Source organism: Danio aesculapii, chromosome 11 (genome assembly GCF_903798145.1).
Source record: "Danio aesculapii chromosome 11, fDanAes4.1, whole genome shotgun sequence".
Taxonomy (NCBI): domain Eukaryota; kingdom Metazoa; phylum Chordata; class Actinopteri; order Cypriniformes; family Danionidae; genus Danio; species Danio aesculapii.
The window spans coordinates 226,183-243,107 of NC_079445.1; the positions used below are offsets into that span (position 1 = coordinate 226,183).

At 41.4% G+C, this 16,925-nt stretch overlaps 1 protein-coding gene across 1 annotated transcript; it reads left to right on the forward strand.

Moving 5' to 3' along the window:
* The first annotated feature begins 5,039 nt into the window (after positions 1–5,039).
* On the forward strand, positions 5,040–16,524 carry LOC130237763 (25-hydroxyvitamin D-1 alpha hydroxylase, mitochondrial-like). Its single transcript, XM_056468785.1, has 9 exons — positions 5,040–5,291; positions 6,808–6,998; positions 7,444–7,640; positions 7,997–8,197; positions 11,439–11,602; positions 12,555–12,721; positions 12,801–12,879; positions 13,636–13,833; positions 14,428–16,524. Exons 1-9 carry the CDS (start codon positions 5,085–5,087, stop codon positions 14,539–14,541), a joined length of 1,518 nt encoding a protein of 505 aa, XP_056324760.1. The 5' UTR covers positions 5,040–5,084; the 3' UTR covers positions 14,542–16,524.
* The last annotated feature ends 401 nt before the right edge of the window (positions 16,525–16,925 follow it).

Consider the following 16,925-nt stretch of genomic DNA (forward strand, 5'->3'; position numbering starts at 1 on the left):
GAGGTTAGTTTGGGACAACTTTATTGCTTTAGGTTCAATCCACTTAAATTAGCAAAAACAATGAAGTTAATCGATTTGTGTTGGGACAACTAGAAGGAATTGTGTGGAGCCCAGCATTCTTCAGCAGTGTGTGAGACAGGTCCAGCAAAAGACTGGTTCATATCCGTCTATTATTAATATTTGTTTGTCTCCCCCAAGAAATACTGAAATACTTGACAGATTTTATTTATTTATATATCAAGTAGGTCGCTGGTTCGAGTCCCGGCTGGGTCAGTTGGTGTTTCTGTGTGGAGTTTGCATGTTCTCCCCATGTTGGTGTGGGTTTCCTCCGGGTGCTCCGGTTTCCCCCCACAGTCCAAACACATGCGCTATAGGGGAATTGATTAACTACATTGGTTGTAGTGTATGAGTGTGTGTATGGGTGTTTCCCAGTACTGGGTTGCAGCTGGAGGGGCATCTGCTGTGTAAAACATATGCTGGAATAGTTGTTGGTTCATTCCGCTGTGGTGACCCCTGATGAATAATGGACTAAGCTGAAGGAAAATGAATGAATGAATAATCTTTACTACTTCACTGGAGATGTGCTGTTCTTTTTCACAATTACAGGTATATAAAGGTCATCTGAAATGTGGATTTCTTATTGGATGTTTGATGTAATCTCAACTGAAACATGAAGAGAGGGCGGGGCATAGAGACACCCCTCCTCTTTTTGAAAAACAGCCTATAGCGTGTTGTTTTTCTCACAGCTCTGCCAGTGAGAGTGGTCGAGCTCAAACTCATAAAACGAACAGCCAATGAGAAGAAGGGGGCGGGGCATGTGAGACACTGGAGAGCATTGATTGGTCAGAAGATTCAATGAGAAACTGAAGTATGAGGCAATGACAAAAAAAGAAATCATTGATTAATTTAGGCAGAAGAGACGAACTTAGATGTTTGTATCTTCTAAATGCAAATTGTGCTGCTGTTTAGATGATAAATATCCTTAAGACTATCATACTGATGCTAACATCTATAAACAACGTTGTTTTAATTTCAGGGGACCTTTAAACTTGTACAGATTGACATCTCACAGGTCAAACATGTATGGTACTGTAATGCACTTTCTGCTGAACAGCACTGTGGACTTCAGGAGGACGTTGGCTGTTTTCATTCTGGTCTTTTTTTGGCTTGACCTTTGACCTTGGCTCCACATTCAATCATCTGTCACATGACTCCATACATAGAGCAAAGGCTGAGTTTGACCTGAGCTTCTCTATTGGATGGTGTTGTGTGGCGCTGGATCGTCTTCACCACATCTTTACCTAAAGTCTTATTCATTCTATAGAGTGTCAGTGAAGCTTCTCAATGCACAGATCTGAGATTCGCCTCCTGCTATGGATGTAAATATGTATATAAGAGAGAATGTTATGTTTGGATCTGTCTGGAGTGCACAAATATTTACATTCAGACTTATTTAGCATTGAAATCTGCATTATAAAGCCCCGAGCAGCGCTCTGTCCTGCTAGAATTCATCCTACAGGTCCAGCCTACAGGATCAGAACCACAAAAAAGGGTGAAGCGTTTCCCCGTTTGCCTCTTAAACTTTGGAACAGCTTTCCAGATAATGTTTGAGGCTCAAACTCGACTCTTGATTCAGGTTTAAACCAAACATTTGTCTAACCTTGTAGCTGCGCTGCATCAGTCGCTCTGCCCGAGTTTTCTCAGCATTTCTGCTATATAAAATAATCATCATTCCACTAACATTATTTCATCAGCTTTCAAGGATGGGTGCTGATTCTGAGCAAAATATAACAGCTGACGCTCATCTCATGCTGGATTTCCTAAAAACTAAAATGTCATTAAGTGTAACAATAGTTCCTGTGTTCATAAATCTCATCCGTTATATTCGAAACAAGAATCATCTGATGACAAATACTTTAGCAATGTAAAGTAAATACTGTTGCTATATTAAATGCTATATTAAAGAACTTAAATTAGTATGTCGTGGTGATTCTACAGTTCCGTGTTGGTGTGGGTTTCCTTCGGGTGCTCCGGTTTCCCCCACAGACCAAACACATGCGCTATAGGAGAATTGGGTAAGCTAAATTGTCTGTAGTGTATGTGTGTGAATGAGTGTGTATGGGTGTTTCCCCAGTGATGGGTTGGAAGAGCATCCATTGTGTAAAACATATGCTGGATAAGTTGGCGGTTCATTCTGCTGTGGTGACCCCTGATTAATAAAAGGGACTAAGCTGAATGAATGAATGAATCTACAGTTGTTATGGTAACACAACTACAGTAATTGATCTGCTGTGGTGATTCTACAGTTGCTATGGTACACAACAACTACAGTAATTGATCTGCTGTGGTGATTCTACAGTCGCTATGGTAACACAACAACTACAGTAATTGATCTGTTGTTTGGTTTCTACAGTTGCTATGGTAACACAACAACTACAGTAATTGATCTGTTGTGGTGGTTCTACAGTTACTATGGTAACACAACAATAGTTAAATCAGTGTATAATAGTCATATAAACAGTACAGACCCAATGCTGTAGTTTTCTGCAACTAGAGAGCATCTTATCCTACAGTACAGCACAGTTCACTGTAGTAAAATCTATTGTATACTACAGTATTTATAACAGATTATCGCCAAATATAGTCAGTATGCTGGAGAATTCATTAACAAGTGTTGTAGATACTATAATATATGCAGTATGACACACTTCATTTGTATTGTTCAAATACACAGTAGCCTTTCCTATAATTTACTGTAGTATTTGTTCATGTGGGTTTGAGCAGGGTGCATTTGAGGATTTCAGATGTGTATGTTTCAGTAGAATTTGCCTGAACTTTAGCCTCCGCTCATCAGACCAGGCCAGCGCAAGTCCAAGAAGAGATTAATAAAGAAAAAACTAAAAGCAAAGGGAAATTTCACCACACATCAGATTCCTTCAAATGGAGAATAAAGACAAATATCCTGCGAGAGCAGAGTCATAGAGTAATAATAAGTCATTTATTACAACAATACACTTTCATTTTAAATGTATATTTTAACATATGATTGAATGATAATAATAAATAAATCATAATCATAATATACAGATGTCTGGGGGAAAACACACGGGGCTGAGATTGCTAATTAAATCATTGAAATTATATTTAAATTACTTTACTGATTTAAGTTAAACATGCATCAAGTATATTATTATAATTATTCAGCAAAATACCAAAAAATAAAGTGCAACTACTCTGCTTCTCTGAGCTGATTAATACAGAACTGTTGAGCTTAGAGCAAGTATTAGTAATTAAATGACCTTAAAATGAACACTAAGGCCTTGATCACAGAGAACGTGTTGTTTGCATGGAGAGGCGTCTATTTAAAATGCTTTTCTGATGGCCGCGAGTGTTTTGCGCACTGTTTAGGGTCGGTTCACACAGAATATGTTTGTCCTCTCCAATGAACTACTTTTGAACTGGTTTTCAATGTAAACATGTGCTTGACGGACACTGTGATCTTTATGTTTACGTTAGCGCTGCGTTTTTCAGATGCCTTATAGATTCGCAGCTCACCACTGTCAGTCCCACAGCAGTGGACCAATCAGAAGAGCTCAGACACGGGACAACCGTCGCTAGCTTCTGTTTATAGTAGAAAGTTGACAACTGTTTTATTTACCACTGTATCATGGTGGAGGAGGCGCTAATTGTACAGACTGTTTTTCTATTTTTGTGGGTTCATAATTATCGTTATTACATTACATTCATAATATCGCGTCACATGGACCTCCCGTTACGCATGTTTAAAGTCATTCCTGAGTGCCGTATCAAACGCTTTTAGAAGCAAAGACGGATTTGCTGGGATAAGCCCAGATGCACCTTGCATTTTTACCGCCTCAGTTTAGCCGTCGCGCTCTGTGCGCCTGCAGTTTAACTCTGAGCAGAAAAAGCATGCTACATCAGTCGCGTCATGTTTCATTGGCCAATCAAATGAACGCAGAGGCGGGGTTTTCATCAAGGTGACAGAAGGGTTGCCATGACGACTAGGGAGACTTTTGAAGAAGGAGGAGAGACTAGCGAATGCTGTTTGGAGTTATCCGGAGCTGTATGACTTCACACAATCTGAATATCACAGTATTATTAAATATTACAATTATAACAATATCAACAGCAGCAGCGCTCGCACACAATACACAGCTGATTCAGCGGTTGCCTAGCGATATAAAAAGCACAGCACACTACTTTCTTGTCAACAATAAAAGTTAGTGCGGTGCGCCTCACGCTTCGCTGTGATAAGCCCATAATTTAATTACAGTAACTAGTTACTAACTCATAATACTCAACTGGATATACGAACAAGACAAGTGTGTGTGTGTGTGTGTGTGTGAGTGCTTTTACATCCCAGTGGGGACTTAAACCTGTAGAGGAGAGAATGTGCATTCTGAACAGCATCATTACAATTGTGAGTGTGTGTGTGCATGTTTGTGTGTGTGTGTATGCGTGTTTGTGAGTGTGTGTACTTGTTTATACATCCCGTTGGGGACTTAAACCTGTAGAGAGAACATACAGTACAGTAGAAACATCAATACAAGTGTGTGTGTACTTGTTTATGCATCCCGGTGGGGACTTAAACCTGCAGAGGAGAGAATATACAGTGTGTACAGTAACATTATTACAGTTGTGTGTGTGTGAATGTGTGCGTGTGTGTGTGTTTTCTCAGTACTGTTGATTTTCGCGCACACATGGACCGGAGCCACTGTTTCCCGCGGTAAGAGCCGGACCCGGAGCTCCTCTTGGCGGATCATCAGTGTGTGTGTGTGTGTGTGAGTGTGTATACTCTGGATGATCTGAGAACACACCGCTGATAACCGCTCTCTTACATCACCTCATCGATATATATTGATCCAGCAGCGCGCGTGACCGGCAGATTTCCGCGTATCAGAGATCAGCAGAGCGCTAACGAGTGGGCGTGGCATTCGCGCTCCCCGCAAGCCATTGGGCGAGCAGGGGAAAGGTGTGCACGGAAGTGGCGAGCTCCTGCGGTATAAATACAGCACCGGCGTGAGCGTGCAGGATGAGCCGGCGCGTGCGTCTGGAGCAGGAGGATGATGATGGTGCTTCACCAAGCCCTGAAAGTGACCGGCAGGAGCGCGCTCCCGCTGCTCAGGTGTGCCGAGCGCTGGGCTGACGTCATTCGCGCGCCCCCGACGCCGCAGGTGAAGACACTCGAGCAGATGCCCGGTCCCTCGCCCGCGCGCTTCATACGGGACCTGTTTATGAGACGCGGGTTCTCGCGCCTCCACCAGCTGCAGGTGCGCTTTTCCTCCATTCACATACACACTTTTCCAGGAACTTTTATATATATATTTATTATACAGTATTGAACATACATGACGAAATATACACATGAGAGAATACGGTAAAATAATTACACAAACACAACTAATGGACAAATAGAAACGAATGAAAGAAGGAAAATAGAAGGTACGAGACAGTCATACAAATAGCTGAAAAGGTTCACTTATAATGACAGTGAGAGATTTACTTTACTATTTTCACTCAACATAATATTTAAGATTTGTCTTGACACAAGATGGGGTTTTCTTTTAGCCCGTTTCTATTTGTGTGTACGGTAAAAACATTTGTATGTACTATAGTATTTTTACACCGAGTATAGGGTTTGTGAACCACACTATAGTAAAGTACTTGAGTTAATCTGCTGTGATGATTTACAGTTGCTATGGTAACGCAACAACTACAGTAATTAAATGTGTTGTGGTGATTCTACAGTTGCTATGGTAACACAACAACTACAGTAATTAATCTGCTGTGGTGATTCTACAGTTGCTATGGTAACACAACAACATAAATTAATCTGTTGTGATGATTCTACAGTTGCTATGGTAACACAACAGCTACAGTAATTAATCTGTTGTGGTGATTCTACAGTTGCTATGGTAACACAACAACATGAATTAATCTGCTGTGATGATTCTACAGTTGCTATGATAACACAACAGCTACAGTAACTAATCTGTTGTGGTGATTCTACAGTTGCTATGGTAACACAACAGCTACAGTAATTAATCTGTTGTGGTGATTCTACAGTTGCTATGGTAACACAACTACAGTAATTGATCTGCTGTGGTTATTCTACAGTTGTTATGGTAACACATCAACTACAGTAATTAATCTGTTGTGGTGGTTCTACAGTTGCTATGGTAACACAACAACTACAGTAATTGATCTGTTGTGGTGATTCTACAGTTGCTATGGTAACGTATCAACTACAGTAATTGATCTGCTGTGTTGATTCAACAGTTACTATGGTAACCCAACAACTACAGTAATTAATCTGTTGTGGTGATTCAACAGTTGCTATGGTAACACAACAACTACAGTAATTAATCTGTTGTGGTGGTTCTACAGTTGCTATGGTAACACAACAACTACAGTAATTGATCTGTTGTGGTGATTCTACAGTTGCTATGGTAACGTATCAACTACAGTAATTGATCTGCTGTGTTGATTCAACAGTTACTATGGTAACCCAACAACTACAGTAATTAATCTGTTGTGGTGATTCAACAGTTGCTATGGTAACACAACAACTACAGTAATTAATCTGTTGTGGTGATTCTACAGTTGCTATGGTAACACAAGTACAGTAATTGATCTGTTGTGGTGATTCTACAGTTGCTATGGTAACACCTCAACTATAGTAATATAGTCACATGACCGTATTTTACACTTGAGTATATGTCAGAAGCACTGGTGTTCATTATGCAGTGTTGTGGGTTGACTGTGGTGTTGTGTCTGCGTCTGCAGCTGGAGGGCCGGCAGAAATACGGCCCCATGTGGAAGGCCAGTTTCGGGCCCATCCTGACGGTGCATGTGGCGGAGCCGGAGCTGATCCAGCAGGTGCTGCGGCAGGAGGGGCAGCACCCCATGCGCTCGGAGCTCTCGTCCTGGAAGGATTACCGGGCGCTGCGGGGGGAAGGATACGGGCTGCTGACCGCGTGAGTCCTCCACATCATACATGCTGAGCTGTAGATGCTTCTAGCAGAGCGAGCTACTCAAGCGCTCTTCAGTAGACTTGTGTTCTTACACAGGAATAACTCATCCAAAAATGCAAACGCTGACTTCATTTACTCTTGTTTCAAATCAGTTTGAGACACACACACACACACACACACACACACACACACACACACACACACACACACACACAAACACACACACACAGAAAGACACCCACACAGGGACAAATAGACACACTGACTGTGTGTGTGTGTGTGTGTGTGTGTGTGTGTGTGTGTGTGTGCAGGATTGATTAAGAAACACTAAACAAATGGCCAAATACTGCTGTGTGACTGCAATAATAGGTAGCTTGCATGTTTGGAAAAGACAATTTCAGATATTTACCACCTAATACTAAGTGTGTGTGTGTGTGTGTGTGCACAGTGAGGGAGAGGAGTGGCAGTGTGTGCGCAGTCTGCTGTCGAAGCACATGTTGCGTCCTCAAGCGGTGGAGGCGTATGACGGCGCTCTAAACGCAGTGGTCAGCGATCTGCTGCAGAAACTGAAGCTGCGATCGCAGGACAACTCCAGCCGCATCGTCTCCGACATCTCGGCAGAGTTCTACCGCTTCGGCCTGGAAGGTACACACACACACACACACACACACACAAACACACACACACACACGCACACACACACACACACACACACACACACACACACAATCAGTCAGCACCATTATCACAGTAATCATCACTCACCACAAGAAAACTCAACTCCATTGGCTGGTTTATTAAAAAGGGGAGGAGCTACTATATGCCATATCAGTTGGGATTGGGCCATACATTGATACACTGGTAACCCAGGGCACAGCGGGCTGGCAAACTCCACACCAGCTTACAACAGAAACCAGACAGAAGAGTAGAGCTGGTGTGAGAGCAGATAAACAGAAGACTTCACATTAACCCTCTCTCTGTCTGTCTCTGCTGTGTGTCAGGCATCTCCTCAGTGCTGTTCGAGTCCCGCATCGGCTGTCTGGATGCTGTGGTTCCAGTGGAGACGGAGCGCTTCATCCAGTCCATCAACACCATGTTCGTGATGACTCTGCTGACCATGGCCATGCCTCAGTGGCTGCACCGCCTGCTGCCCAAACCCTGGGACACCTTCTGCCGCTGCTGGGACGTCATGTTCCAGTTCGGTGAGTAGTACTACTGCGGAGTTAAAATCTGAGGCTCAACTGGGATTTAACCCTTGTGTGTGTGTGTGCTGTTGGGTCATTTTTATCCACTCTGGGCTTATTTTGAGTCTTAATTTAGCCACGGCTTTCTCTGTGTTTCAGCAAATGGGATGATTTTTCCTGACAAATCTGATCTTGACTCCTATTTTAGGGAAAATGCTTTGTAAATTGTCACTATACACTCTGTTCAGATTGACTCCCCTTTGGTTATGTTGGGGGCTGTTTTTGCCCCATTGACTTCCATCATAATCACATTTATTGACAGCAGATAATCATGCATTACTGACCACTGCTGCTTTCCCCTGTTGGGAAGAGGGACGATGTGTCATTTTTTTTCCCCTTTTGTGGGTGTGTTCAGCTAATTGGGTGTGGTCAACTGCTGAATGGTTAAGTCGCCAGAAGTGGGCGTGATTAAATGCCGAAGGGGAAAGTGGGTGTGTTCAGCTACAAAGTGGGTGTGTTCAGCTACAAAATGAGTATGGTAAAATACAGAGTGATGATGTGGGTGTGTTTAGCTTATAAGTGGGCGTAGTAAAAGACTGATGCTGGGTTCACACCAGATGTGGAACGCGTGTCAAGCTCGAGTGGTTTACATGTTAAGTCGATGCAAACGTGCGAATAGACATCCTGCAGTGTGAATGGCGTGAATTTGCGCGGTGGAAATGGCGAGTGGACAACAAATCATGTCCACTTGCTGTTTTTGTCGTGAGAGCAACAACGAGGATGACTCTGCTCTATCTGGCCAATGGCAACAGGACTACAGACTCTGAGGTGCCGTACGGGTCAAACACCTGCAGAGCGGAGTGAATAGATTTACTTCTAAAAGGCTCACAGTAAGATTATGTATTAAATCTACTTACAAAGACGAAAACGAAGGAGGTTTTTGCTACAATTTTAGTTAGTTTCAGTTAGTTTTGTATGTACACAATACAGTTTCAGTTCTAGTTTTTTAAACTCCTTTTTATTTAAGTTAACGACAATTATTTTACATTTTTAGTTTTTTTTCTTCGTTTTCGTTAACTATAATAACCTTGTTCTGAAGTGAATCTGACGCGCAAATGAAGCAGATTTTCACGCGCGAATGAAGCGAGTAAACTCAAATGTTCACGTGGCTATTCACCCGCAAATAGCACAATTTATCCGCCCGTTCCGGGTCTGAAAACAGCATGAGAGGTGAAGTGGGTGTGTTCAGTTAATAAGTGGGTGTGGTCCATTGTGAAATAGTTAAGTGGGTGTGGTTCAAGTGGAAAATTTAAATGCAAAAAATTGTATATATGCATTTATAAGTCGACTGTACATTGCACACTATAACCACACATACTTTAAACTTGAAGCATTTCCATAGCTGTGCTTGAATAATTGAATATATTGACTTATTATAGGATAAAAACATGCAGTCTCATGAATAATGATCAGAGACTGATCAATCACATAATCCTGAGGTCTTTTGCAACATCACTGTGGTATCGACATTGTAGATTTAAACCTGCAAAATTGAAATGGTGTGAAACCAAATCTGAATCTCTTCTAAAATGAAAATCAGTGTAAGCTACTGGTGTGCTTCTGTAATGATCTGTGGCACAAACACTTAAAACCAGAGAAAATGTACAAATCAGAGAAAATGTACTTTAGGTTTCATTACCTTTAAAACCAAGTGAAATGAAACTGCTGATTTCCCAGAACGCCAATAATAAAGTGTGTGTTTGTAAGAGTGAATCTTTTGTGCATCTCTCAGTATTAAAGCATGTGTTGAATGAGTATTTGTGAAGGTGCAGGTTTGACCTGCTGGTGACTCTTCAAACAGATCCGTCTGTCTGAGCCAATAAAACCATCAAACTTCAGACAGACTCAGGCTTTGCTTTGATAAATGCTTTTAAAGATGGGCGGATTGGAAAAATGTATTTCGGCAGAGCAGGGTGTGTTTCTTTCCCAAACCACAGTCAACTGTTAACCAAATATAGTGACAGCTTCTGGCATTATCAGTCTGGTGTTCCCCAAACCAGAGAGCCAACAAACTTGTGTGGTCGACCTGAACAGTACTTTCTCATTACATTACATTACATGTGGATATAAATGGATCATTCTGTCTTAAATGATTTTAAAACACAGATTTAACGTGGAATCAGTCCTAAAATCTAAGTATCGGGGTCTGGAGAAGCAGATTAAGGAATAAATAAGAGCTGAAGTCAGAAGTAAAATCTTAAGATCTCAGGTTTGTTCTTTGTGGTGAAGTGGGTGTGGTAAATGCTGAGGGGTAAAGTAGGTGTGGTCAGACTCTGCATATAAAGTAGGCTTGGTAAAACACTGATGATGAAGCGGGTGTGTCCATCTAAGATGTGGGTGTGGCAAAACAATGCATAGTAAAGTGTGTCCATATGAAAATATGCTTGGTAAAACTATGAATAGTGGGTGTGTCCATCTAATAAGTGGGTGTGTTAAAAGAGTGGTGAAGTGGGTGTAGTCTGTATATTAAGTGGGTGTGGCAAAGCTATAAATAGTGAAGTGGGTGTGCCCATCTAATAAGTGGGAGAAATGGGTGTGTTCAGCTAAACGAGGCTTTGTAAAATTCTATGTCGTGAAGTGGGTGTGCTCAGCTAAGAGGTGGGTGTGGTAAAAGGCTGAGTTATAAAGTGGGTGTGTTCAAATAAATGTGGCCGTGGTAAAATCATGAATAATGAAGTGGGTCTGATAATGTTGTAAAGGGTTAAGTGGTGAAGTGGGTGTATCAATCTAAAAAGTGAGCGTGGTTAAAATGCTGAGTGGTAAAGTGGGTGTGTTCAGCTAATAAGTGGGTGTGTTCAGTTACAATATGGGTGTAGTAAAAGGCTAAGCAGTGAAGTAGGTGTGTTCATCTAACAAGTGGGCGTGGTAAAAGGCTGAGTGGTGAAGTGGGTGTGTTCAGCTAATAAGTGGGTGTGTTGAAAGCTGAGTGCTGAAGTGGGTGTGTTCAGGTAATAAGTGGGTGTGTTCAGCTACAATGTGGGTGTGGTAGAAGGCTGAGTGGTAAGAATATTCTCTTACGAAGATTTTATTTTTTAAATGCAATATTCTTAACTCTTTTCCTAAGTTATAGTAGGAGACATTTCTTCTTATTTATTTGTGCATCCAATAGTGACTATATGATTCAGCAAACCCCATCAGAATGCTGATACAGAGCGAGTCTGACCTGATTAAATAACTAATGTTTTGTGTTTTCCATCAGCTAAAGGACACATTGACCAGCGTCTGCAGGAGGAGAAGCAGAAGCTGGAGTGCGGGGAGCAGCTGGAGGGACGGTACCTCACGTACTTTCTGTCTCAGGCCGGACTGCCGCTCACATCTGTGTACAGTAACGTGACGGAGCTGCTGCTTGCCGGTGTTGATACGGTACAACACACACACACACACACACACACACACACACACACACACACACACACACACACACACACACACACACACACACACACACACACACACACTCCTAAAGACACCAAAAACGCTTCTGAAATACTATTCATGCCAGTCATATCAGATATTCAGTAATACAGTATATCATGATTAAGCAATGCAGCAAATTTTTGGCAGCTGAAAATGAATGTCCAAAAACTGAAAATGCCAATATAATCAAAGTAATTGTGTTAAATTTAAAGTGTAAAACTTGTTTGATTTGCTTTTATTTATTTTTATTAGTTTATTTACTCATGTATGTATTATTTTAGTTGTTTTAGTTATTACATGATTTGTTTAATTGGTTATTAAATCTATTTAACTATTGGAAAGTTGAAACCAAAGTTAATTTCACAGGACGGCCCATACTTTTGCCTTCAAGTGTGTGTTATTTCACTTGTGTGTTCTGTATGTATATTACCTCACCCATATTTCTACTTTCTACTGAAACATTGACGTAGACACATGCTTTAATTTTCATATGTTTTATGATGTCACTTAAATCAGCAGATACCGACATGGGATGTTTTTTGGTGGGCATGGTGTTACACAGAATGTTGCAGTCGACGTCATTTTCGTTCAAAGAAAATTAAAAATAAAGCTGTACCGTTGTTTACACATCATACGCAAGCGCTTCTCACAAAACTGATGCTTTTATACACATAAATACTAATGTATAAATGCTCATTACTAACCTTTCTACAAACAGGATTGGATTACAGCTGCAGATACAGACAGACCCTTACTTTAAAAGTTATCTGACACATTGAATTAGACCCATTATTTGCATTTCTTATGCTTTATAAAATGATTCAAATTAGCAGATGCCAAAATGGGACCGATAAAATCCTCATCAGACTATCCTGATGTGTGTGGTGTTTGTGTTCAGATCTCCAGCACGCTGTCCTGGTCTCTGTATGAACTCTCCCGCCATCCTGACGTGCAGACGGCACTGCGGGACGAGGTGTTGAACGTCATGCAGGACCGATCCATCCCACAGGCCAGTGATGTGGCCGCCATGCCCCTCATGAAGGCCGTCGTCAAGGAAATCCTCAGGTATAAACCGACAGAACACGGCTTTCTGCATCCACATCAAGAGTTCATCATCTCTAATGAAGCATTGGGTCTTTTGCAGGCTCTATCCTGTAATTCCAGCCAATGCTAGAGTCATCAACAAAGATATTGAAGTCGGAGGATACATCATTCCTAAAAACGTGAGTGTTGAAACATGTGCTTGGTTTCTGTGCTGGTAAAGATGCTGTGAAGGGATTTGAAATATTTTTTGTTTATTAATGAAAATTAGATGAACATGACAAAATATTAACACAAAATCAGACACAGGAATAATGATAGCACTGATAGCGGTGATAGATTCGCCCTAATGGACTGATAGCTCCACCCTAACTGACTAATAGCATCCCCATTAAAGAATAATAGCTAAGCCCGAAAGACCTGATAGCTCCAACCTAAAATTCTGATAGCCCTACCCTAAAGTACAGATAGCCCCAACTTAATGGACTGATAGCCCCGCCCTTAAGGACAAAGCTCCACCCTAAAGGACTGATAGCTCCGCCCTAAAGGACTGATAGCTCCGCCCTAAAGGACTGATAGCTCCGCCCTAAAGGACTGATAGCTCCGCCCTAAAGGACTGAAAGCTCCACCCTAAGGGGCTGATAGCCCCGCCCTATAGTACTGATAGCCCCACCCTAAAGTACTGATAGCTCCACCCTAAAGGACTGATAGCTAGATGGGGAGGGTATGTTGTGGTTTTTGATGAAAGATTCTGAGGGCAAATTAATTCTAAATCAGTGAAGTGCACAGATACATGGTTTGCTAGAAGCCCTACTGTATACTGGACACCTGAAAATTCATGCTGATTTTAGACTACCATATTGCTACTAACAAATCAGTGTGTATTTATTTGGAGTGTTGTTTTGCACTGAATGTGCTGTGTTTTTTCTCATGCACAGACTCTGATCACGCTCTGTCATTACGCCACGTCTCGAGACCCTCAGCAATTCAGAGATCCGGACTCCTTCAGGCCGCAGCGCTGGGGGGACCGCTCTGACCGCAGTCACCCGTACGCCACCGTGCCCTTCGGTGTGGGCAAACGCAGCTGCATCGGCCGCCGCATCGCCGAGCTGGAGGTTTACCTGGCGCTGTCTAGGGTAGGTCAAACAACAGTGTCTGTGTCCAAACCTGCAGATTTAACTCCTGCTCTGTAAAGCTGAGTCCGCATCGCGAGTGAAATAGCTGCACATCAGGCTTTCTGAGAATCAGAGTTATTCTGTTCTGCTCAAACCAAGCTTTATGGACAGATATGGGGTTCGATTTGAGACACAACTGAATTTGAGACTCAATGAATGACTTTAACTATTTACAACGAATAAGTTGTGGCTGATTGTGGATGACACTCAGTTGGGGATATGAGTACATTAGGCTTTTATAGATTTAAGCTAACTGCATGATTAATGCAAAACCTTTTATACAATATAAATACTCTTCAATAGCCTTACACCACCTTAGCACAATATCTAGGCATTGCTTTCCCTCACAGCTGCAAAAGAAACCCAAAGAGCTTCACATCAGGCTGTTGTTTTGGATTTATAAAGATGTTGCATGTGTAAATGCCCCCAGCTCAGCCAGACTCGTGCGTCTTCACATGTGGAGCCGTCTATTACTTCGATATGAACTGTTTATCCATATCAATAAAATATGATCTACACAGTTATGTGTTAATTCAGATGCGCTTGTTCTCACAGATCCTAATGCACTTTACTGTGGAGCCTGCCAGAGAGGACGATACAGTCCATCCCATGACCAGAACTCTGCTGGTACCAGAGCGGCAGATTGACCTCCGCTTCACTATGCGCTGATCTGGGGTCAGAGGTTAACGGGACAGGCAGAACTGACCATCTCTGATGTCCAGATCCAGAGAGACTGGAAAACCCTGGACGTCCAGCACCGAGCCCTGAGGTACACCATCGAGACGTGGAGCCAGACTGATCAGAGAACAGCGGTGTGTGTGTGTGTGTATGGAAACTGAATCTGATTCACCACCCAAACACAGCGGAAGAAAACACAGATCCAGAGTTGGCCAAAAATCAACACGTACTCATTGGTAGTGTTGGGGATAATGAAAGTTTGGTTATGATATTACTGTTCAAAGTAAAGAGTGAAGTAATGCATTACTAATAATATCTGAGTTACTTTATACAAATGTCATGTGAAAAGGGGGTTATAATCTCAGTGCACACTGATTTTACTGCACTAATAAGAGTAAAAGTAGCAGAAAACACACATGAATGTAGAGCTCTGGCTCAGAAGATGACATTAATCTACATTATTATTTACTAATGCGGTTTGTTTAAAGGTAAATAAAGGTGTAGGTTATAAAATAGTAACTAAGGAACACAACTAGTTACTTTTTAGGAGAGTAAGTCAACATTGTAATGCATTACTTTCCCCAACACTGCTCATTGAGAAGACATGCGCAGGGCTTGTTTGTGTGCGAGCTGTGCAATGCATTGCTCCAGTGACGTTTCCTTGCAGCTTGTGTTCACAAATCCACCAGAGGGCACTCTGGTGACTCTCAAATACACTAATGGACTAGGTTTTCTTATAGGTGCCATTAATACATCCTGGTGCGCATATTGTTGTGCATAATATATGACCTCACAATCAATAATGTTTTCAAATGCATAGAGAAGAGAAAAGCACATCAGTTTTGTAGTTTTACAAATTCCTGCCAACATCGGGGAGTTAAATGAGGAATAATGAATAAGCCAAGATGGACATGTTTAGATATTTTAATTATAACGTGTGTTTGTCTGTTTAAAGTGTTCACGTTCGCTCCTTTTTAAATCGCGTCTACAGAAGCCGCTCAACATGAGTGTGGAATTGTCTTGATGAAAAGGAAGGAAGTGCTGCTGTTCTTATATTAATTTCAAAGTGCTTTCAACACTAAATTAAACAAAGCAAAATCCTCTTGAACAGCTTAGAAAGCAAAGGCGCCCCCTGGTGGTTTGGCAGAACTGTCAAACTGCCACCTTCTTATAGAATTATGAAAATAAATGCAGATATTAGAGGACAGAAACGCTGCTGATTTACCAAGAACTGCTCATTTTGAGAATCTTGGATGCAGAAATGCTTAGAAATGAGCAGAAAAGCCATAGAGAGGAGCCGGTCAAGGTCTTGGTAGATAAGAGAGCAAATATTTGGTGCTAATATGATTTTGGTCATGCTTTATTTTAGGGTACAGTTCTCATTCTTATCTACGACTTCTGCCTCAAACTTCTAATTTGCTGCTAGTAATAGTGGTAGTATAGATATTGGGTAGATCATCCAAAATATGTGCTTTATAAGTACTAATAAACCAACAATATCATGATAATATGCAGGTAATAAACCACTAGTTAACAGAGAGAGCTGGTACGCACTCTAAAGTCTTATTTTATAGTTTTTCTTAAACTGTATTTGGTCTTAAATGTTCATTGGGATCTCCAATATCATACACATGGCTGTTTTATTATCCACATTTGCATTTATTAATGTTGTAAATGCTTTTATTCAGAGTGACTAGGATTAAGAAGCACTTCAGTATATACTGATCCCATGACTAAATTACTGTAGTATGTTTTATATTATTATTATTTCATATAGTATCGAGTCTTCATAATGGAACGTTTGTCAGAAAGTGTCTGGTGCATATGGAAAGGAACAAGTTTTTATCCACAAAAAGCACATTAAATGCAAGTAAAGTGCAATATAAGCTTAAATGTGTACTGTATATACTGATACTGTATGTTTGTCCAAATGAAACTTATTCTGAGCTGTACTTAATAAAATATATCACAGAATGTCTGATAGCCAATGTGAATCTGTTTGAAAAACTCCTTGTTGTCAAAGGATTTCAGATGACAATTATTGAATCCTCTTTAAACAGAGTCTATAAACAGGTCAGGACATAGTTCTTGTTTTAAACATGACTATATTTTTGGACATAGAAACTAATGCATACGTTTTACAGAGAGCATGCCCTTCCAACCGCAACCCAACACTGGGAAACACCCATACACACACATACACACTCATACACTACAGCCAGTTTAGTTGATCAGTTCCCCTATAGCGCATGTGTTTGGACTGTGGGGGAAACCGGAGCACCCAGAGGAAACCCACATCAACATGAGGAGAACATGCAAATTCCACACAGAAACACCAACTGACCCAGCCGAGGCTCAAACCAGCAACCTTGCTG